A 25,030-nucleotide genomic window follows, 5' to 3' on the forward strand; every position below is an offset into this window, starting at 1 on the left:
TTTTCTTCATATTCTTACCCATCCCTTCAAACACTCAAAAAAATGTCACCATTATCACCATCACCAGAACATCATAAGTCCATTATTGGGTCTTTAAGGAAGAAATGTGAATCATGATTTCAGAGTTCGCTCAAAAATATCTGGGTTTTGCTCATTTGAAACCTAAAAATCAAATTTAAAAGAAATGAGGGGGAGAGGGGAGAGAAGACTAATATGACGGAATATTGTCATTAATGGTGGTCACCGAAGATAAGCAATCCTCTCGAGGAAGAGGAGGAGGAGGAGCCTACAATGTTTTCCACATCATCATCTATGGCGACGACAATTTCAAAGAGGATGAGACTATTTTTACAATAGTTGATAGATTAACAAGATTAACAGCGACAATTCTTTAGATATAGTTAATTGATTGAGATTCGATATTGATAATTAAAGGATCTATTAGTAAAAATATTTTTTCTCGATTGCTCCAATCTAAACCCATATTGATATTTTTCAAATCAAATTCAAAGTATCTTAGGGTGATATAAATATATGTAAATTTATTTCAATTGATTTAGGTTGATTGATTTTACAAGAGTTTTATATGTGTTTGAAAATTTGTTTGGAATCAACAGTAGTGAATGCGGTCAAGATGGTGGTGAAAACAAGATTTAGAAGTTGTGAAAGATTGACAGACTTGTTTATATTGATGGAGAAAAAAAGAAAACAAATAAGAAAAATAAATAATTAAAATGCACATATTTATGAAAAAGTAATATTAAAAATAAAGTTTTAATACTAGATTTTGATGCTCACTCTTCCAAAGAGAGTGAATATACTCACTATGTCAGCTAAGCATTCAAGAAGATAATTATTTTAGTTTTAAATAGTATAAGGGGTGATAGGACTCTCGTGAAACTTAAATATATAGTTGAAAGTCTGAATATACGTTGAGGGGACATTTGACCATTATCTCAAAAAATTTTCTAACACTTGCCTTCTTGTAAAGAATGATAAGAACAAAGACCAAGTTAGTAGTTTTTTTACCTATCCTAATGGACTAAAAACTAAAAAGAATTGTACCTTTAAAATCTTACAATATCCATTTGGCCTCCCATGAGTTTTGGTACCAACTCCAATAAAAAATACATTCAAATTATATTTCGATCCTTTAAAAATAAATTTGAGCATCATCAATCTCTTAAATTTGCTAACGTGGAACACATTTAATCCAACTTCTCTATTGGACTTTAAAACTAAAATTGGACTTTAAAACTAAAGTGAAATGCCAAAAAATAAAAATAGAAAAAAACACCATAAAAAATTGATCTGATGTACTTGAGTTGTGGTAGGGCTACTAGGACTTGTCTCTCACTTGGGCGGGGCATCAATTACATGTTTTTTTACCGATTAACCAATTTCTAAACGCTGGAGTAGATCCTAAAGAGATACCATTTCCTCATGAATTTATCTTGGTCTTTTGAAAACAATCTCTCTACTTCTCTAAAATAGGTGTGGAATTAAATGAATATATCGCCCCAATAAAAAAATATTTCTTGTGATAGGCCCTATTCCTGGTAAAAAAAAATATACTGAAGTAACCTTCTCTATTCTTTCCTCGGACCGTGCTACTAAGAAGGATGCTCACTTCTAAAATATCTTATATACGTAGGTAGGAACAGGAAAGGGGTCAGATTTATCCCGACGAAACAAGAGTAACAATACAGTTTATATTACTAAAACAACAAGTATAAGTTAAGCAAAATCATTAACCATAACGGATGCGCCAGAAGGATTGTTGTTGTATGAGCTTGCTGAAATGTGTAGGAGTACCTGTTGTATAAGCCTATAAGGTACAATATGTTGATCAAACTTTAAGAAGAGGAAAACAAGTGTTGCAAACATAAGTGAAGATGAGACATTTCAATGTAGTATGTATTCACATAAATCTTGAATCTTTCGACTTAAAACACAGTTGAGCAGCAGGTGTACAACAACAATTCAGCTGCTAGTTCTTGCTAAAATGAGTTCTTGGAGTAGACCATGGTGTATCCTCCATTCTTGCAGCCCAATTCATGATTTCTTCACAGCTCTCTGGTAAAATAGATTGAAGTCTCACAGTGGGCTTCATTGGAGGTAAAATGAGAAGTGGAGCTTCATCTTTAAGCATACGGAAAACATCTCTCATTCGCGGTCTCTTCTCATGATCGGGATGCACACAAGAAAGTCCCACGATCAGCATTCTATCCATCTCGTTCTTCTGAAACCGCCCCATTAGTTTAGGATCAGCAGCCTCAGTTATCCTCCCTTTCTCCCACATGTCCCACACCCAATCAGTAATCAAACCACCACCTTCGTCGATAGGCTTTCTACCTGATGCCACTTCCAGTACTACAACACCAAAGCTATACACATCTGTTTTAACAGTTGGAATACCAGTATACACATACTCAGGTGCAAAATATCCCATTGTTCCAGCTGGTACAGTAGCATCCCTTGTCTTAGAATTATCAAACACTTCTGCTAAACCGAAATCTCCAAGCTTTGCATTAAACTCAGCATCAAGCATTATATTGCAACTCTTCACATCTCTGTGAATTATATGATTCTCACACTCATCATGAAGATACATAAGTGCAGATGACACACCAATAACTATGTTCAGTCTTCTCTCCCATGTCAGAAACTTAGTTAAATGCGATCGCTCGTGGAGGATTTTGTCAAGGCTACCATTAGGCATGAATTCATACACTAACACCAATTCATTCCTCTCACAACACCACCCTTGAAGCTGAATCAAATTCTTGTGTCTTAAACAGCCAACCATAGAAGCAAATTCAGTATTAAAAGGAATATGTGAAGGACCCAATCTACTCCCATGGACAAATCTCTTAACAGCCACAGATCCCCTAGAAGGAATTTCCCCTTCATACACAACAGCAGATGCTCCTTCTCCAATTATCCTTTCATGATTAAAACATTCTGTTGCTGATTTTATTTCAGATAATGACAATCTTTGAGGCACTCTATTTCCTTGTAATCTACACATTTGCCGTTCCTTGTTCTCCCCTACTCTATCGCGTTTTTTCCTTCTCAACGCAAGAACAAACACAACAGACAAAGCACAACCAACAAGTGTGACAATTGCAGCTAACCCTCCATAAGTCAATTTCAGTAAGCTTTTACTACTAGTACTACTGCTATGATGAGAATCAGAAATATGCCCACCAATTTCCTCCTCAGGGAAACACATCAAACAGTTTCCTTCATCGGATTGATCCCAAGACGATGATATTGGAGACGAAATCAATCCAAACGTTCTAAATCGCCAACGACTAATGCTATAAACTGCAGACCCTTTAGCAGTGAAACCAATCCTCATAAACTCATTCAACTGATTGGAAACATCAATTCTGGTAGAAAGAACAGGATTAGGAGGCCTAATTTGCAGTTCATACCCAATCCAAACTCTGATTATCTTCTCTGAATCTTTATACTCAATCCGACCCGCCATTTCTTTCCCACTTTTCAAATCAATCCCAGCTGAATCAACACTAGCAGAAGCCAATGACCTAATTTCTTTAGTATCAACACCAATACGGTTATCATTGGCGTTGAATTCCACAGCCAAGAACGAATCTTCCGAGTCGGGATTCGGAAGACCCATGTACCCATCAGAGATGCTCAAAGAATCAACATCAGAAGTGACCAAAAACGCCATGCCATCACCAAAAGGGCAAGAAGGGGTTGGAAGTATAGTAAAAGAGAAAGTACACAAGAAAGAAGCAGTGTTATTGGTTAAAGAATCAAGAAAACGAACTGGGTATGTGTAGAAAGCTCTTCCAATGCCGGAAATGGGAGGTGTTGATGATGACGAACAGTTGCGGTCTTGGGTAAGGGTGATCGATTTTGCGGTGAATGAAGCGTCACCATAAAGAGTTACATTGTTTATAGGCAAGAAAGGAACTGAAAGGGAAGGTGAATTTATGGTGAAGATGAAGAACAGAGTGACCCTTATGAGATTTTGCAAACAAAAACGCATCTTGATGATGAATTCTGAATATTTTCTGAGTTTGATATCTGGATTTTGTTGGGTTTCTGCAGATATTGGCTGGATCTTCGTTTATTGGTTGGATTTTTGGTGGGTTTTGCAGAATTGCAGAAACAGAGAGCTTTGCTGTTTGCATCAATTGAGCGGGAGACGATGGAGTGGTTAGTATAGTTACTTAGGTTAATTCGGGTCGGGTCGGCTCGAGATTGTTAGAGTGCAACTGGACTGGGCTTTAAGTATCCTTTGGTTACTTCTTTTACTCCTTTTAATGGAAAATTATATATAATAACAAAGGGCAACTACATATTTGTATGTTATAGCAAAGTTTGTATAATTATATTTCATAACAAATATATATATGTATAATTTCGCTAGACATATACAATTGAAGCTAATTGTACAAAACGAACGGTATAAAACGAGAAAGAGAGAAATTATATAATTTGAATTTGTATAAAACGAGAAAGAAGAAAGGCAAAAGAGACTTGGATAGAGAAATATTTGTATTGTATAATTATAAGTGTATAGGACGCTTATATACAATTTGAATTTGTATAAAATGAGAAAGAGAGAAAGGCAAAAGAGACTTGGGTAGGGAATATACAATGAAATCAAATAGTATAAAACGAGAAAGAGAGAAATTATATACATTTTGAATTTGTAAAAAAAGAGAAAGAGAGAAAGGCAAAAGAAACTGGGCAGGGGAGTATTTTTATTGTATAATTATAAGTGTATAGGACAAAATATATGTATTTGCATGTGTATATACAATCTTCTCTCACTTTATACAAACATAAATGCAATATATACTTTTCGTTTCTGTTTGTATAAGCGAGAGAGGTGACGGTGACAAGCGAGATTAGGGAGAGTGGCGAGCGGGATCTGGGAGAGGAGAGAGGGAACGAAAATACATGTATTTATACAATCTCCTGTCACTTTATACAAACACAAACACATTTTATACATTTGTGTTTGTATAGAAAGCGAGAGAGGCGAGCGAGACTACCACCAAACGAGAGTGGCGAGCGAGATTCCACCAAGGAGAGTGACGGAAATAACTATAGTTTGCTATAGGGTACAATTAAATCAAAGTATGTTTATAGCATTTAATTTGAGTTAATAGTTTGTTATTATATACAATTTTTCCTAATAAGGACAACTTTCACATATAGCAAACACAAAATTCATGTAAAATGAGAATATATATATATATGTATGTATGTATGTATGTATAATTCGCTATACATATACAATTGAACCGAATTGTATAAAACAAGAAAGATAGTAATTATATACAATTTAAATTTGTTAAAATGAGAATGAGAAAGACAAAAGAGACTTGGGCAGGGAATATACAATTGAATCGAATTGTATAAAACGAGGAAGAGAGAAATATATACAATTTGAATTTGTATAAAACGAGAAAGAGAGAAAGGCAAAAGAGACTGGACAGGGAAATATTTGTATTGTATAATTATAAGTGTATAGGGCAGATGTATGTGTATTTGCATGTGTATATACAATTTTCTCTCGCTTAATACAAATAGACACACAATTTATACAATTCTATTGTATAAAGCTAGAGGTGAGCGACAGGAAGCAAGTGAGAGAGGGAGAATGGCGAGCGAGAATATGAGGGAGAGAGGAATTGTCAAACAATTTGCTATGGAACACAAATAAATCAAACGATAGCTACTGTATTTATTTTACATTACTAGTTTGTCATTCTATACAATTATCCTATATAAAATGTGTTTGTGTTTGTATAAAGCGAGAGAAAATTGTATATATACGTACATTTTCGTCCCCTGCCTCCCCTCTGCCAGATCTCGCTCGCCTCTCTCACTTTATACATACACAAATGTATACATCGTGTTTATATTTATATAGAGCGAGAGAATATTGTATATACAAATACAAATGCATATAATTTCGTCCTTTACACTTGTGATTATACAAATACGATCTTCTCCTGCCCAGTTTTCTTTTGTCTTTCTCTCTTTATACAAAACATATTATACAACTAATTCTTTTGTATATGTATGCCGAAACAGATTATACAATTGCTTCTTTTGTGTATATATATATATAGCGAAATAACGATAACTTTCATTTGTATCTGTATAACGAAATATACATATTTATGTTTGTTATGGAGCACAATTATACAAATTATAGTTATAACATACTAATATGATTTTTGTGTTTGCTATATGTGAAAGTTACTTTTATTTAATTGTTGACTATTCAATTTAAAAAAATTGGAAAAATTGTCTTCGAATCATCTAGTTTACAAAATGCCTACACTAGATGGCTGAAGGATATACATATCATATATTTACCTAAGTTTCCTTTGAAAACTACTTCCACAACCTTATGTATTACACACTAGATTCTTAAAGGCCCGTGATATGGGCCTAACATAATCGATTATTAATCATTATTTAACAAATATTAAAAGATATTTTTATAGCATTCTGATCAACATTAATTAACATTGATCCTAATTTTCGATAAAGAAGAATTAGTATAAGAAAATAATGACTGTAGTGATTTCATGTAGTGCATCACTGCATTGAATAGTGTTCTTCGTTTCTTATTAAATATTTTTGAGTTTTGAATATAATTATTTTGATAAGGAGCACCATATCCGAATAGGCCCTATTTCGGCGCACATTAGAATTAGAATTAATCGAACTCTAATATGAATATCAAACACTGGATAAAAAATATTAAATTAACCCAAAAAGCTTTTAAGCATAATTGGTATTAACAATGGGTAGATTCAATTTTTAAGTTGTAGAACACTCAAGTCTAATATTTAATTTATTTATTTTATACTATGATGAAAATTTATTAGGATTCGAAGTTAATTTGATTATTAGCTTGAATATTGTCTTATATAAAAATCATGAATCATTATATATCATTTTGAAATTTATCCTATTCATTTCGATTAATTATTCATATTTTCTTTATAATTTGTGAAAAAATAATGTTCATTTTTTTTTCCTTAGTTTTAACTCCACATAGCATATCTAAGATCACAAGCTTAAAAAACGTTTAGTATATTCACATATTTTTAGTTTAAAATTATTAAATTAAAAACTCTTTCTTAATTTCTTAAACTTCATACCAAATTAAAATAAAACAAACACAAATTAAAATTAGAACTAACATGCATGTTTCATTATCACATGAAGTTAACAAATTAAAATTAGAACTAATATGTAGGTTCATTATCACATGAAGTTCTATATATGTACTGTATATATAATTTATCTTAATGAACATAATTTTTTTAGCATGGTATAATGTGTTTTTGGTTCTATTTTTCCATGCACAATAACTTATAAGATAATATAATTAGAATTAAACGTTAAATTAACATGATATTTTCATATTATATATCATAGTGATTTCCTTGCCCATATATATTTATCTTATTTCAAATTTATTCATAATTTTTAAAATTACTATTAGACATTTGCTATTTTTGTTATCTCTTTCTAAATAGTAATATACTTAAATTACCGTAATTAATGTATTGATTTTCATGTATTTCGATTCTTAACTTCTTATTTTAGATCAAAGAATAATAATATTAAGTAAATAAAGGAAACAATCTACTATAATTGACTAAATATTAATATGATTAATTTTAAAACTTCAAATAATCTATTATAAAAAAATTCCTATCGTTAGTGTACGTAAATTGAACACAAAAAATATTTAATATTTCTATTGAATATTTGATTCGAAAATTTTAAAAATATTTATTTAAAATTTAGTGAGTCTCTTAATTTACTTAAGTTTCATTTTATTTATCTATCCATTTTATTTATTAGTTTTTGTTTTTATGCTACCTAATTAAATTACTTTTATTTTCATTTCAATATTTAATACATTTAAAAATCATTTTTATTTCTTTTTATATTTATTTTCGTGCAAAAAGTAAAGGTGTTAATGTAATATAATTTGATTCAAAAAGTGGTTCCACCATTTTTAGATAATATGATTACTTATGATATTTATACTGCTTTTTATGACAAGAAGTACACGTAGCATCATTTGATTGGGTATTTGAGAAATTCATACTTGAGAGGCACACGGTATAACTATTTTAAGCTGGTAATTTTACTAAAATGACAAAAATGCCCTTAATCGTCCTAGACTTTACTCTTCTATATAATAGAAAATGTGGGTATACTCTTTTGTGAAAGACGTGTTTAGATCAAACTATACTTTGACGGCGTTGCCTAAGATTTTTTCCAATTTTAATGTATCACAAAAAAAAAAAAAAAAAAAAGAAGAAGAGCTCACGTATCAAATTATACAAGAAATTTGGGATGCAGCTTCATACAGGAAAAATCATAACAATGTAAAGAGATTGAATTGAAATGTCTATCATCTACATGCAACAACTCAACCAAAAATTGAATTGAAATGTCTATCATCTACATGCAACAACTCAACTAAAAATTATCACGATTCAACTCTGACTACTTACATGAAGAGTGTAAAAATTCAAATGATGCATCAAATTCTGAAGCAAACATTTGTGGCTAATTCCACGAGGTATATACTAGTGACACCAAAACCAAAATGATTCAACACACTCCAAGAAAGTCATTGTTGAATTGACAGAAGAAGGTAGCTGCTTGTAAGAGCATCACTTGTTCAGGTGTGACACACAAAAATTCTTCATCGATGGAACTACTGAAAATGTTGGTATTTTGGAGCAACAAACAAGCCTTTTTTCTTGACTTAAATACAATCAGCATGGAAGCTTTTCTAAAGATGAAAATTTAGTCCAAGGAGGGAGCACAACTATGAGCTTTTACCTAGGGAAAGATACTCTTTCCGATATGATTATTTATTGTATACTATTCATTGACGTAAAATGGCTATGTCTCTGAACTAGTTACAGGAATTACAAGGTAGGATTCTTGCTGCCGATGACAGGCATGGGAACTGAAGAGAGAAGTCCCGAACAGGGCTACTGCTTCGTTCAATGCATCTACAACAGAAAGAAAAAAGGGTCAACAGATCAGTAGAAGAACCAACTAAAATATACTGTAGAACTGGTTAAAATAATTGCATATCTCAATAGAAGGCACAGCTACAAAGAAAGCAGCTTCTTTCTTTTCTGCTAATTGAAAAGTAAACACACATAATCATGACAGAAGACACAGTATAAAGAGCTTTTATTGGTTCAGGATGCAACTCTTCACATTTTTTGGCTGAACAATCCATTGAACTTCTTTCATTATAGCATGATTGATACTCGAACTCGACAACATAACATTTCTAACTATAAGGCTGTCTAGACGAGGAGAAGAAGGCTCAATTAAAAGGAAGTGGCTTGGCAGGACAATAATCTTTCAGTGTCATGCACAAAATATGTTCCTATCCAAGTTTGCCCAATTCTCTTGGCTTAGTATCATTACAAGGTAGGATATAAAACTTCTCTTCAGAATCAATATGGCGATTTCATTTGACATAAAACCTCAAAGACAGGGGTGGAGCTAGGTAGGGCCGAGGAGTCTGAACCCCCTTCAACAGAAAATTACACTGTTTGTATATGATTAGTTAATTGTTTTTTTAATGTATATAAATAGTAAATGGTGAAACCCTTGGACTTCTTTGTGTGCATTCTTCTTCATATTGTGACCCCCCTTAATGAAATAAATAGATCAAAACAAAAACTGTATGCTGGCAAAACCAAAAGCGGCAGAAGCTTCAAGAGAAGGAAATAAACTAAAAACGAAACTAATAGAACTCTAGAGTTGACGGCTATTTGGCGGATATGGTACTACAGAACTCATAGAACTATGCTGCTAAAAACCTGAAGAAAGTGTATGTCTATATCCCAACAGAAACTCTTTTACCTATTTACTTATAACAAGATGTGATCTTTGAAAATCTGCTTAATGCATAAAACAAGGTGGAAATATCGTTTGTGAAAAACCACAACCACCAATTATTTCATCCATTTATCAAATCCAATGTCACTTACATATTTTCAAAATTGAAGACTTGAAAACATTAGTACTTGAATTGTTAAGTCAAAAAAGTAACTTATCTTTCACCCACCAGCACAATTTTTAGGGGGGAAAGCATGCATCTAAATGTACAATATAGATGACTGTCAACGTATTTTGATCATTTTTGTCTGAAGTTGATATGAGAAATTTGGACATGAATTTCAGTTAAACTAATTTCTCTTGAATAAAAGCTCCCATGATTATTAGTTTTGATTGAGAAGTATAGGTCACAACTCACAAGATGGTTGTAGTAGGCTTCACAAGTAAGAAAAAAAAAGGAAACATAAAGAAGTTTATAGGCCCCAAGTACTTGAAATATATCTTTCTATGGTTATTTGCTGATAATCATTGCCTAGTATGCTGTGATCCTTTCAGGTATTTGAGCAGTGTTTTTTTGAATAAGAGTTATTTGATTAGTATATTAACTGAAAAATGAATATATGCACTAGGGGACATTTCTGCAGTTACTACCTGTATGAACTATAATGCTAACATAATCATTACATTTAGTGGTATTTAACTAATATATAGAGTTAATTACGCTAAATCCCCCCACCCCCTACCCCACTCCCTCCTTTCTAAAACAGAAACTGGTATCGAGATGATCAATGGTAAAAATACACACAACCAATAGGTGATATCAGATCATAGACCCAATCAACTTCAATTTCAAGGAACAAGTGTTTCTAATACAAGTTAATGACTCAATATCAAAATTGGGCCAATTATGTAACAGTTAGCAAAAGGCTGTGGATGCAATATCTCACAAGCGGGTTAAGCCATTAATGACCTGTTTGGTTTGCAACAATGAACAAAGATCCAATCTTCAATCCTTAACAATTTGAAGAAATATTGGCTATCCCATTCCCATTTCTCAGAAAATGTACTCCAAAGTTGATAAATATGAAAGCATACAATCCACATTATTATGTTTTCCTGACAGTCTCAGGGACCAAATTGAATTGCCAAGTGGCCCAAGTCTAACTGTAAAATGAATAAACAAAAATCCAGCAAATATATGCAGAATTCCAAGAACAAATGCGCAAAGATGCATTTTTGCATCTTTTTGAGTAAGACAAAATTTTTATTTAAATGAAAGCACTAAGGTGAAGATGTAGTACGCCAACCAGAAAATGATGTGCTTCCACAATCCACATAATAAATTATAAGGTAATTTGAGATGTCTACATGTCTAAAATGAAAGTCCCCAGGGGAGAGGGGAGGGGGATCAATGGTTAAAGAGAAAACGAACCATGTTAGATGGGAAAAGGTAGCACCTGATACCCTCGTAATCTAGTTCAAGGATTGATGCATGAGTGTTAATGTAAGGTTATGCTTCATTTTGATTTTTTTTATTTTTTTTTTGATGAAATAAGGATATCATTAGGAAAAAGCATCAAGAAGGCAAAAAAGCTATCACAACTATCAACATACATCTATGGAGCTAATAAATTCTAGGAAAGAATCAACAGTAATTACAGAGGAGTGGTTCACCCAACTAAAAAGACTAATCAAACAACTCGCTTTAAGAGAGGAAATGGGAGTTGGGATGCCATCAAAACATCTTTTGTTCCTCTCTATCCATAAACACCACAAAAGTACCAGCGGGAACCAAAAACCAGATCTCTTTGATGGACGTCCCTACTTTCCAGGAACTCCAACACACAAAAGCCTCTCTCAAAGTGTCTGGCATGGCCCAAGTCATACCAAAGAGAGAAAAGAACATGTTCCAAAGATCTGTGGCAACAATGCAATGAAGAAACAGGTGATTGATAGATTATGGGTTGCATGAGCACATGTAGCATCTGTTAGCTAAATGAAACTTCCTACTCATAAGATTATCTTGTGTCAAAGGAGCATCAAGGTACCTCTTTCAAGAGCTATAATCTTTACTTTATTTTATGTCCAAGTTATCATGATTCACAACTTATCGTAACACTTCATCGGAAAAAATCATAACCAATAATAGGTTTGAATAGTAGATTGTAAGAGTTAATTTGTTGCAACATCTATTTTGTGGAGCTAGTGAGATTTTGGTTTGTTAGTTGCTTGAAACATTATATGTCTAGTTCCTATTCACTCGTGGAGTTAAAGGTTAAATGTAGCTGAGAGTTAGGCTGGGGTTAAGGAGAACTTGAAAATGTTATGTATTGAAATTCTAGAGAGAGGCAGAAAATGAGAAAAGTAAGTGATTCCTTCTCATTTGCCTAATACATAGCGGACGAAGTTACAACGTACCTGCACCGATGGGAAGATGCAGATATCCAGTGTAATAGACAGAAAGCTTAGGATTATTCGTATAACATTTAAAATTTTTGAGATAGCGAGTTTCAGATGTTTAGGAGTAAACTAGGTGCCTATTGACCTTGTTAACGAATAATAGGTTTTTGACTTGGAATTGGTATTTTTTCAAGATAAATATAATCTACGCCAGTGATTCTGTTGTGAAAAGGGCGCCTGGTGGCACAGGCAAGGGTCAAATGATCCTCCCAGGAGATCAGAGTGTGATTCAAACTTAGTGAGCAATCTTTAGCCAGTGATTTTTACTTTGTAAAAGGACCTTGTCAGTTTATATACAAACTATTTTTGGTTTAGTTAATGTGAACTGACTTGAGCTGAGGTTCATTTGGAAACAGTCTCACACTCTATCCTCCTCAGACCCCACTTTGTGGGATTTCACTGAGTTTATTGTTGTTGAATATGTTAATAGAGGCTGGGGAAATTAAAACTTTCATTCGTAAAACCAGCCATAGCTTTTCTTGTGCAATTTTCAACATATCATTTACCCCAAGATTTGGAGGCATAGTTATCCAGTACATGTGCTGGTGTGAGGCAGCAAGTACCCGATGGAATCATTGAGGTGCACGTAAGTTGGCCCGAACACTACCCTCATAAAAATAAAAAATAAAAAGAAGTACAACCCTGAGCTAAGAAAACCAAATTATACAAGCAGGAGATTCTGGAAAGTAATAAATAACGACGTGGAGGAGGATCTCCTGAATAACATACTTAAATGGATTTCAAGACATTTTTCTCAGGTGGCATTAGCAGTTCCCTTTTCCCCACTTTTTTTCCCTATTGATCAGCTATAAACATGCTCATTAGATGGTTGCTTAAAGGGATGCTCAGTACCTGCTGCTTTTGGAGGAAGTTTGTGCATTCCATGTCATGATTGAAGATGTTGTATGATATGCAGGATAAAACCACCACAGTTACTGCCTAATAACAAAGTTAAAAAGGAGATCTTCTAAGGGACTGGTGATGACCGAAAAAGACAAATTTCAAATGTCATTCAGGCGACTTGACTACACTATAAAACTATTATCTGCATCAGACATAGCAGAGTAGGGCAATAGAGTATGTAAAGACAATTAAGCATAATACTACTTCGGCCACAAAGGTCAACCGGGATAACAATCCTCCTAGACAGGACTTAGCTACAAAAACTCGCCAGAAAACACTGTCACATGAACAGTGGGGCCACTTTCTGCTCCACTCAATGAAAAGAAGGCAAAGAAATAAAAAAGAAAAACTGCAACCAGAGAAATTCTCGTTTCTTATGAAGAAGTATGAGACAGAATCATTCTAACAACTAGAAAACCAACCAATAGTATCCGTATCCATATTTACAATTGTGTTACCCTGCTGCTATCTATTCCATTTTCATGGTTCATTTCCGTAGTCTATCAATCTATACATGTGGAGCTCCAAAATAAGGCATTCTCTTGTACAACTTCATCAAATTCAAATTAATTATTCAACGGCAGATTGATGTTCTCACATTTGCATTCAGGTAAGCATATATAAGAGTACACGACTATTACCGTAAGTGTCATACATAATTAGAAGACAAGCAGTTGTTTTGTTTTTGTTTAGTTGATTTTTGCAATAAATGGATTACATAAGATTCAATATGTAAAAGTCGTGCTGCTTACGACCAGAGCTCACCAAACTACATTTTAAATCATTTAAGCTATAAGGTAGTAATATAGTAACAGAATAAGAGAGAGAAAAGCAGGAGGTGAGCAACGACACATATCTGCCTAATAATATTAGCAAACAAATCCAGAGACATTCTTCTTCTCCAACTTGTAAGGTCAAAAAGTTGCAACTTGTGAAGACATTAATCTACAGAGATATGATTGTAAACAATAAGGAAGAAGTGCACTTACAAAAGGTTGTAACAGCTGGATGTAAGAACCATTACTCATACATTCTAGTTGGCCTGGGTTGCATCCTCCTCAGGAACCAGAGTCTCTAGCTCCTTATGCTTCAAATACTGATCCAAAATTGTAAGCCTAGCCGTCTCAAATGCAAAGTACCCGAGAGCTGAAAAACAAGCACTATGAAGTACTCTAGGACCCATTCCCCGCGTAAATCCAACCCAGCCTTCTTCCGTCAATATCTGTCTAACAGTAGCTGAGACGCCAGTAACCATTACAGCACCAACCTTATTGGCAGCTTCAGAATGAACTTGAGTCATCAACCTAGTCTTCACCACATCCAAAGGGGTTGTTAGTGAAGCTGATATTGCACCAGCCAATGCCCCACAACAAACACTCTGAAATGGCTCCAAACGTTCCTTCTTCACATTACTCAATACTGCGGCTTTCAAGTACTCAAATGATGAATAACTCAAAACCCCAGCAGGCAAATTCCTCAACAATGTAGCACTATATCCAGCATACAACCCCAAAATTCCATCTTTTTCCAAGATTCTCATTAACACCTGCCAAGACCTCCCTTTAGCCCCAGCCTGCATTCTCTGAGTAATCAACTCCTTCGGCACCATTATAGCAGATGATACTATATTCCCCATTGCACCAGCTGTTGGTGGGATAAGCACAGATGGGTATTGCGGAAATTTCGACAAGATTGACTTTCCAAACTCACAAGTCCCAAAATACACAGCAGAAGAAGCAGTAGACCCAACAATTACAGCTGAAATACCACTGTAAAACCCAAGAATCCCCTTACTTTGAAAAGTCTTGACAAAAGCATCAATAGCTCCACTGTAAATTTCCGATGCCCCTTTAGTTTGAAGCTTAGTTTTGATTGTGTCAAGAGGAAGAAGACATACATACGTGAATGCACCAGCAATGCCACCACCAGCTGCACCAATAAGCGCTCTTTCAACAACAGAAAGATTCTTGAACAGAACCTGAACTTTTGAGGAGTCCCTAGTAGCAGGTTTTAGAAAATTCGAAGTGGGGTTCTTGATTTGTGCTTCAATTGAAACAGAAGTTGAACAAAACTTGAAATTGGGACTGAAATGATGATTTGTTGATTTGGGGTTCTTGTGATGTAGAATTGGGGTGGAAAAAAGGGAAGTGTTGAGATTGTTGAAGAGGGAGTTGAAGTCAGTTTTGAGGTCATTGGGGTCTCGTAGAAGGAGGCTAAGGGAGTTGCCAATTCGAGTTTCCATGGCTATTTTTTCACTGATTTTTGGCTTTGGCGCATAGTTTTGGATGTGATGAAGGAAATGGAAAGACAAAACCTGTTGGTGGGTACGAGATGTGAGGTTCTTAGATGCACCTTTGGATGGGCTTCGATACTTCATTTTAGCCCACTTATTAGTTTATAAATTACGCGGTTACACATATTTATATTATTTAACTATTTGCGATTAATATTAGTAATTAATTATATGAACTGATTTTGATTAGCTATATCTATATATATATATATATATATATGTATAATTCGTTATATTTGTATAATTAACAATTTTTTGTTGAATTTGTATTTGTACATGATGATTTGTATCTATATCTGACAATGGTTTCATTTGATTTTTAGTTTTGTCATCATATACATTCAATCTTTTTGTGTACAACTTTTTAATGTTTGTATAAACATGTAGCTTCAGAATTTTGTATAATATAATTTATATATTGTTGTTTTTATAATATATTTTGTATAATTATTCAAAGCTCATATATATTTGTATCAATTCGTTATTTCGAGTTTTATCATATTTGTATAATTTCATATTTTATATTACTCAATCATAAAAAACATGTGAATTATATGAGCGTACCTATGAATTATACAAACGAGATGTGAATTATACAAATTATTTTTATTTCTACTTGTTTCTCTCCTCCATATCTAGAGCCGTCAAAATGGGTTTGGCCCGCAAGGCCGACCAACCCAACCCTTGAAATAAGTGGAGTTGGGTTTAATATTTTTGACACATTTATTAATGAGGCTTTGTAGCCTTCCTCATTTGGCCCATTGGCCTCGTAGGCCCAACCCGCAAGCCTCTGAGGCCAGCCCATGGGCTATTAATTTTTTATTTTTAATAGTGTTTTATTTGTAAAGATTTATGGATAAATATTTTGAAAAATAAAAAATCAAGTATTTTGCAATATCATCTTGAATGGTGAATTGTAGATGAAGATGGACTTCTTAAGGAAATAATATCACATGTTAATTCAAATGTGATTGATGGTGAAAGTAGAAGCGGAGTTATAAAACATTAATTAATGAGTCATGTAATATTTAGAAATTTAGATTTGCTAAGTATTTAGGCTGTCTTGTGTTGCTGGAAATCTTTTAAGCCAACTAGTTTTTTGTTGGAGAAATGATGGAATGATCAACATTTATCCGCTAAATCTTAAGTTGGCTATTATGATTTTTGTAAGGATACACCAAAGTGTGTGATTCATAAATGTATTTTTGTAAGTATTCATCAAAGTGTGTGATTTATAAATGAATTTTTCTATGAATTGATGTCGTGTTAATAGACGCCAACATTCGATACTCTTTCTGAGAGAGTAATATTGTTCATTTTTTGGTTGAAGGGCCAACCCGTTTCAATCCGTGGCCCACTTAGGGCTGGGTTGGACCGCTATTTTATTGGCCCTTTAATTAAAAGGGTCAGCCCGCCCCAACCCATTTAACTCTCTAGCCCGTTAGGGTTGGGTTGAGCCAACCCATTTTAACACTTCTATCCTTTATCCTAATCTTCCTTGCCATAATATACAAATATATATGTATAATATACAATTATCTAAACGATATACATATACAATTCATTTATCTTCCAATCTCTGCCCTCTCGCTTGCTCTCATCCCTCTCACAGTCACGCTCCCGCATTCCTCCCTATAACATGTAGCTACTACTTGTAATTAACAAACTATATCTATGGAGCGTAATAGGCTATTTTTGAGTGACTATATGCGAAAGTTCATCTAATTTTTTAAATAAATTTTACACAAAACAATTTCTAAAACACATATAGTATAAATTTATTTATGAATAATATATTTATCAGATTTTTAAATGTACTTATAATACATTGTATTAATTTCTTACCAAACAAGTATACTGTAATTTAAAATACTTATATAATACATTTATAAAACACAGAGCTTCAAGCCCGATTTCAGGTGGCGCACCTTCCACACAAGCACCGCCCGACGAAGGGGGGACGGGGAAAGCTACAGGCCCAAAACCTTCGACCCTTCTTTCTAAATGAGGGTGCCGAGGCACATCAACTTCTCATTTCGTCGTTGCTCATTCTCGTTAGGCCGAAGTGTTTGACCTTTCCTTCTTCGTGCCCGCTCAGGCTTCGCTGACCTATCGCGTGGTAAAAAGAAGACGCCCTCTACTTCTAATAGGCCATGAACTAGATCAGAATCATTCTCAACGAGTCCATAAGAAGTGATCTCATTTTTTTCATCAGGCACGGATAAAGACCAAAGATCTTAAGCGACCGATCCGGCAGAACAACTCAAAAGATAAAGAAGTATCGTTAATATCTTCATACTCGTTCCAAGCTTGGATATTCAGATGCTTGAATCGAACTCATCTGTTTATTTACGGCAAAACTTGAACATCGTTTCCAAGGGAAATTGATTGAATGCACGATCACGAGCCATTCCTACCGACCCATCATGAGGTCACATCTCATGAGTCTATCATGCCAAAACTACTAATGCAAAGAATGCTTTAGCTAGTCTGGGAAGGTAGGTAAGTAAGAGGCGGATTTAGGGCTTCTTCGACTTTTAATACATAATCATAGTATTGTATATATTTCTATAAATAGTAATAAATAAAAATTATGGTTAAAATTAATAGTTATTTATTAAAAGATACTCAAATAATTTTTCATCCAAATTAATTAAGCCGAGATATACAATACTTTAGATCTTACATAGAGATCATTATTTTAGTCACATTCACAAGGTAAAAAAATGGATATATACAATCCGACCACCTAATTTATCAATATTGTCATCTGTATGTATGTTATAAATAGATATTTAGTAGAAAGTCTACCCAATCTATATATTTTGTTACTTAGATGATCGAATAGTTCAAATTTGTAATCATACTTATTCTTTTTTATGTGAAATGCAAAAGAAGAATGTAATACGAGAACTTTTCAGAGAGTCATTCATCATATTCATGACGTGTAAAATTCACAGGTTTATCTAATTTTGGATAACTTCTAATGCATATGATTCATGTTTGAAAAGAAAAAAGGTTTAAAACTTGAATTATATGTGCATAAACTTTAAATATAAATGACTGAATTCAACCCCATAAAGTAAAAGTTTCAGGCAAAAAATAAATGAACTTCAATAATCAATTAATCATATACGCAAAATATGCTCCTGTTGCAACTAAATACAATTGAAATTCAAGAACAAGTAATTTTTCGATATCACAATTATATGTTATTAATTCATCAATGTTTTTTATGTCCCATATTAGTTGATCACTATACTAAAAACCATTATCTCATATTTAATTGATCGTCTTACTAAATTAAAAAAGCATTAATTGATTTTTTTTCTATATCATCCTTGCACTTTCTTTTTAAAGTGTTCACAATTGTTTATAATGTTTCAAAGAAGTTCTTATAAGGAGAATTGGTAAAATTATCACTTTATTTATGATTTCTTAATATGAGAATAAAAAAAAGTATTAACTAATATAATACGGAGAAAATAGTAATTACAAAATTAAAGCAAGGAAAAGAAACAAGCTACATAATAAAATATCATGAATTCATATTTAGGCCGATAAAATTCGAACTAATAGTTACTACATATTTAGGCCAAAAAAATTTGATCGGATCAAAAAAAAAATCACATTTAGGCCGATAAAAATCAAACTAATAGTTACTACTTATTTAGGCCTAACAAAAATTGATCGGATCAAAAAAAATTATTCCGTTGCCGGGACTTGAACCCGGGTCTCTCGGGTGAGAGCCGAGTATCCTAACCAACTAGACTACAACGGATTGCTGTTTAATAATTGGTTACTTTGATAATTATAAGTTGGTATAAAAGAAAAAGACGAGGATACATTATTTGGACATTCTCCAATTAAATTATCACTTTCCAAATATATCGTCATGGCATTTAGAAAGAGCATAAAAAGGAGAACAAAAGAAGATAAAAACTAGTAAATGCCTTACTTGGTAGCTTCCCTCTTTCGATTCTTACTACATTCTTCTATTTCCGTTCACTTATTTCATTTCTTACTATTCTTGTTTTTTAAGAAACAAGATAAATGCAAATTGATATTGAAATGGAGTCCTTACACAGATACTTATATTTTTCAGATGAATCAAATTAAAAATATAATCTTATTTAAACATATATCAAGAAAGGAAGGTCTGAGAGGACACAAAACAACACCTAAGGTGGGTATAAGGTGTTTGATAGGGGAGGCTAGGAGAGAAAAAGTATTCTGTTTATTGGAGGTTTGATAGGATATGTAAAAGTGTGAAGTGAGCTAACAACTCAGAGTGATGGTGGGTTAAAGGCCATATATTATAATATAATATAAAATGATTCGTGACTATGAGAGAGAATGTCTTGCCTTAAACCTAACTTAAAGCAAAAGCGTATGCAATCACATAGACAAAGTTAAGCCAATCTTTCAATTTTCATCTTTAAAAGTTTTGGAAAAATAGCACATGCATTATACTTTCTTTGATCACTTACATTTTTGGCCCGATTAGATCTCATCTTCTTATTAAAATAGTTATTTAGTTCGCTTCTTTGGATCACCTTTTCTTTTTCATATTAGTGGATTCTAAATTTATAAAAATAACAACGATATCTATCGGGATTCATTCGAATACATATTTCGTACAAACAAGTTTGTTGGTTGCGCAGTGATCACTGGGCCAAATGCTTCGGTGTTATTATGTCTTCGCAAAAAACATATAATTTAATACAAATATAAATCTACGAAAAAGTCATAAGTTCGATCGAACCCCCTACGGTAACTCGGGCCCTGATCAACACCATTTATTAGTTTGATTACCTATTTATTTAGTCTAAATAGCTCAATTTTTAGATAAATTTAAATTTAAATTAATAACCATATTCGTTTGAATTTGAACAAATTTGACATGCCATAATTTTTATAGATTACTTTAATCACTCTTGTATCAAACTTGCTGCCAGTGAGTATCAACAACATTTTCCATGCTGGCTAATTCTACTGCGTTGAAATAATTACTGAGATCGAAATTTATTTTTTCAAGAAGGGGATATTAATTGAATGCAGGTTATAATTTTGAGGTCACTCTCAGCTCCAGCTCACCTCACCTGCCATCTCACATTTGTTACCACACCTCACTTTATTACTCTATGATATATACTTAGTATTGATAGCTAAATAAGAAATCAATTATTTATATATAATTTGTGTGCATATGGTTTTACACGTCAATGGATAATAAACACATCATATCATCCGTAAACTAATAAAAATACCTAATACAACCAACACTGATCAATCATGACAACACTATAAAACCAATAACAATGATATTAATGAAAGAAATATCACGATCTTATGATGTACTATTTAGCTAACAGTTTGATGTCATTTGTATCATTAGCAGAATTCCTTTGGATTTACAGCATGAATCTTACCTAATTCCATTTCTATAAACAAACAAATGGACTAATAATTATTAAAGGACAAAAAATAGAAAAATAGTGTTTGATTCTTTTGGTATGGATGGTTAGTCAGCACCAATTAAGAGGGGTATTTATTATATTTTTCAGTAGGGCATAATGTGAGTAGTTTGGGTATCATAACTCGCCAAACACGACTTTGAATAATTCTTTATCTTTATTACTTCCTCCGTCCGGACAGAGAAAGTATTCACCACGCGCAATGCTTTCACTAATTCCCCACACATCTGCCGTACCGCCGCGGAGCAATCACTCTGCATTACCAGCAACACTTTTGTTAGCCCATTTGCCTTTCCCACTACCTCACGCGCCGCCGTATGACGAAACAAACAGCACACGCTCCATAGTACTGTCACCCCGTGCTCCGTCGCTGCTTTCGAGCTCTTCATCAGCCTTGTAACTATCGCCGACAAGCACTCTTCGCCTTTACCTATCGCCGTCCTGCCTTCTGCACACGTCGCTACTGTTTCCAACAGCTTCAATGACTTCTCTACCACCGCCCGAGCGGTTTCCGAATCGCTAAGGATTTTTCCGATAGTTTGTATAATTCCGAACCGGACTAGCTCTTTCTTCGCCAGTCTGGTGGTTGAGACCGCGATTAGAGTTGATAAACCGACTTCGATCGCGAATCGGTTCGTCTCCGTGCTAGTGAATACGTGCAATTCGTAGAGTAAACCTTGCTCCTCGACCATTTTTCGCTGTGAATCGGCGTCTAATGCGATGAATTCTAGAATCCGAGCGGTTTGAATCCTCGAACTCAACTTTCCTTTACGAAGAACCAAAAGAAACTTCGGTAGAAATTTCTGATCGCTCTTCAAAATCTCTTTGTTCAACTGCTCCTTAACTCCATTCTCCGATACAACTAAATCCAAAACCGCAACAACCGCTTCACAAACCTCAACCACATCACAATCCACCAAAACTCCAACAATATTCGCAATCGCATCACTCAAATTCACAAAAAAACTCCTGTTTTCACCAGAACATTTAACAAATTCCCCAATCTTCGCCAAGGAACTCAACCTATCGACCTCGCCGTTGAGATTTTCAACAATTTCAACAACTTCCGTTTTTGTAACAGAGGATGAAGACGGCGTTGTGGATCCTGGTGAACTCGCCGGCTGATGCTGTATCCAGACATTGATAAGCCTCCGGAGAGTGAGGTTAGGTGTGAAATCCGTAGACGGAAGGATTTGCATAGTAGCGGGACAAGTATTATGACCTTGTGAAAGCCAAGTTTGAATGGAACTCCGATCGTAAGTGACGCCGGTGCAGAGACTTATCGGAGACTTCATTACGTCCATGGATATCGGACATCGGAAAAGTGGGGGAACGGTAACGTATAATTCTTCTCTCCTATTTCTCACCATTTTTAGCTATCCTTTTGTGATTTATGAGAATATTATTCGTGTGGATGTTTATAAAAGGGGAGAGTCAAAGTAGGGAAAGAGGTGACGTCATTTTGGTCAACTATATTGGTTAGTTTAATTAAATAAGTGGATTTCTTTTTCATATTCCACATAACATAATGCGCTATTCTTTTTTTCCCCTACTTTCCAAACTCTTTTTTTTTTCCTTTTTTCTATTTAAAAAAATAATAATAAGGGGTCGTTTGGTTACCAGTTATGTAGGTATTAACTATACAGGTATTCGTTATGCACGATTTAGATATATAAGTATTAATTATGTATATATTAGTTATGTAGACTTTAGTTATGTATGATTTAATTATATTGAATTTAATTATGCGGATGTTAGCTATGCGAATATTAATTATGTATGTAGTATTTAGTTACGTAGAGATTGCAATAAATGAATTATTAACTATTGAAATAAAATTAAAAATTAAAAGAAATATAAATGGCCTATATATAAAAAAGAAAAGAAAACAACCAAACGTAAATATAAGAAAACATTAAAGTTTTCCATTAAAAAATAAAATAAAATTAATATGATAAATATGTAATTTATCATTTTAGTAGAACTACATACTTATATGATATTAATTATGTAGAACTAAAAAAAATCTAACGAAACAAATATTAATTTTTATATCTAAAATATAAAACTTTTATTAAATATAATAAAATTAAAGTAACTTTTTATACGTGAGTAATCAAACGATCCCGTAGAGTGTCGTATTATTTGAATTTTTGATAAACGTGTAAAACGGGAAAACGGGGAGACAAGGAGTCCAAGTTTTGGGGTTTGGTCAAGTGGACCCCACACGTTGAAAATAATGATATTCTTTGGGCCATTTAATTCAGTAAAGTCAAAGCTTTTGGTAGCTTACACTCTTTGTTCGAATATGTTTGGATTATTAGTATCTATTGGATTATATGGTTGCTATATTTATAATATTTATTTTAATTATTATTCAAAATAAATTATATTATATTATTAAATTTTGTTATTATTTAATAATGAAAATTTTTATTTTATGGAATGATTAATTTGAAGTGTTCTCATTGTTATCTAATTTTTTTCTAGTCAAAACTTCTTATCCTAGAATAATTAAAGATATTTAAATAAATTTATAAATTATAATACAGTACAATATAATCAAATCAAACAATTAAAATGTTATTAAACAACAACAAAAAATATAATCTATCCAAACATTATATCTACCTTATAATACGGTACAATACATTAGGAAACAATAAATAACAATGATCTAAACAATATGTTAATGATCAATAGATCAATATTACTATATATTTTCTGCATTTTTTTTATTTATTTGTTTCTATAGAATTTTAAAAGAAATAAAAATTTCAAAATAAAAGACATTTATTAAAATGATTTTTAATTTTATAAAATTATATATATTATAAATTATTTTTTGGGCTTTATTTTCTCCTTCTATTAAAATCTTTTCCTCAATTTATCCGTTTTCAGTATACAGTAAAACATTTATAAATTAATGCTCGAGAAATTAATAAACTCTCTAAAATAAGATCTTTCTTCGATTCTGACTTGGGTCAATACAAAAAATCATCAATGTCGATAATATATTTTCAGAAGACCTTTATATAAATATATGGTGCCATTAATATCATAAATGGATAGTTCTTTAAAAGTACAAATATATCTAAAGACCATTTAGTGAAATATGATTCTATTGTGTTCTATTTTTATTTTTTTTTTAAAATAATTAAAACTAATAGAAATTCATCTCCATCTTTTGTTATTACATTCACGAGCTCCAGTGTTGTCTATTAAACTGCACCATAAAATTGTGAAGAGTTATAGAAGCGATAATTGTTTCTTTACGAATAAGTGGTTCCAAAATGTATAGTATCATCTTCAAATTCATCATCAACATTGTTTTTTCGATGGTATCCTCAATTTCTTCTAAGCTTTGGACCTCTGAACATGTATCACTTTCACCCGGATAATCTAACATGCTATTGTCATCCCTTTTATTGTGGTAACCCAAATAATTAACCATGACCTCAAGATCACGAATGACGTTTTCACAAGTATGTTCATTCAAATTCTCTGAGATCACATTGCCCGAATGAATTTTACAATGTCAAAAATAATTTGCTATTGTCTCTTGCTGAACTTTGGTTGTCCAAACAAGGATTGCAAAATTAATAGCATCCAACCATTGATCTTTGCTAGATCAGTTTGTCCCACTTCATATTCTTCTAATTCGTATGATAACATTGTTTCGATAATACATCTTGAGAGCCCTTATTATCAAAGCATCACAAGTTTGAAATTACTAAGATACAATGATTTTGATGTATTCGTTTTACTTTATGTATAATATTTTTTTGTATTTGAAGTAAATAAAGGTGATACATAAATTAGTAAATACGATAATTTTGATATAATCAAAATTAACCTTCGTCAAGTCTCAAATCATTCTATAAGTTAATAAATATTAATTAGTCGATTAAATAATATCTCTATAAAAATAATAAAATTTTATAATCCCACCTATATTAATTTATATAGATTTTACTGTATATATCCATACTAAAAT

General features: G+C 32.9%; 3 protein-coding genes and 1 non-coding gene across 5 annotated transcripts; all 4 read right to left on the minus strand.

The window, feature by feature from the left end:
* Positions 1–1,677: 1,677 nt before the first annotated feature.
* On the minus strand, positions 1,678–4,151 carry LOC104647128 (clade XIII lectin receptor kinase). The gene has a single exon (NM_001320617.1). It carries the CDS (start codon positions 4,022–4,024, stop codon positions 1,991–1,993), a length of 2,034 nt encoding a protein of 677 aa, NP_001307546.1. The 5' UTR covers positions 4,025–4,151; the 3' UTR covers positions 1,678–1,990.
* A 4,501-nt stretch (positions 4,152–8,652) lies between these two features.
* On the minus strand, positions 8,653–15,655 carry LOC101261322 (protein MITOFERRINLIKE 1, chloroplastic). Of its 2 annotated transcripts, XR_741230.3 has the most exons (3): positions 14,253–15,655; positions 13,213–13,299; positions 8,653–9,053 (listed from the first exon to the last, which is right to left on the minus strand). XR_741230.3 is itself a non-coding variant. In XM_010321762.3 (2 exons), the coding sequence occupies exon 1, from the start codon at positions 15,638–15,640 to the stop codon at positions 14,297–14,299; it is 1,344 nt and encodes a 447-aa protein (XP_010320064.2). In that variant the 5' UTR covers positions 15,641–15,655; the 3' UTR covers positions 8,653–9,053; positions 14,253–14,296. The 2 variants fall into 2 exon arrangements, 1 of the variants encoding a protein (XP_010320064.2); XM_010321762.3 differs by lacking the exon at positions 13,213–13,299.
* Positions 15,656–19,264: 3,609 nt separating this feature from the next.
* TRNAE-CUC (transfer RNA glutamic acid (anticodon CUC)) lies at positions 19,265–19,337 on the minus strand. Its single transcript has one exon. It is a non-coding gene; the product is annotated as a tRNA-Glu (tRNA).
* A 1,380-nt stretch (positions 19,338–20,717) lies between these two features.
* Positions 20,718–22,973, minus strand: LOC101261019 (U-box domain-containing protein 28-like). Its single transcript, XM_004237720.5, has one exon. It carries the CDS (start codon positions 22,401–22,403, stop codon positions 21,120–21,122), a length of 1,284 nt encoding a protein of 427 aa, XP_004237768.1. The 5' UTR covers positions 22,404–22,973; the 3' UTR covers positions 20,718–21,119.
* Positions 22,974–25,030: the final 2,057 nt, after the last annotated feature.

This window comes from Solanum lycopersicum, chromosome 4 (assembly GCF_036512215.1).
Source record: "Solanum lycopersicum chromosome 4, SLM_r2.1".
In the NCBI taxonomy this organism is placed as follows: Eukaryota; Viridiplantae; Streptophyta; class Magnoliopsida; order Solanales; family Solanaceae; genus Solanum; species Solanum lycopersicum.

Bases quoted from the DNA above. Each gene is read 5' to 3' on its own strand.
- LOC104647128 (NM_001320617.1), bottom strand. From the start codon at position 4,024: ATGCGTTTTTGTTTGCAAAATCTCATAAGGGTCACTCTGTTCTTCATC.
- LOC101261322 (XM_010321762.3), bottom strand. From the start codon at position 15,640: ATGAAGTATCGAAGCCCATCCAAAGGTGCATCTAAGAACCTCACATCT.
- LOC101261019 (XM_004237720.5), bottom strand. From the start codon at position 22,403: ATGGTGAGAAATAGGAGAGAAGAATTATACGTTACCGTTCCCCCACTT.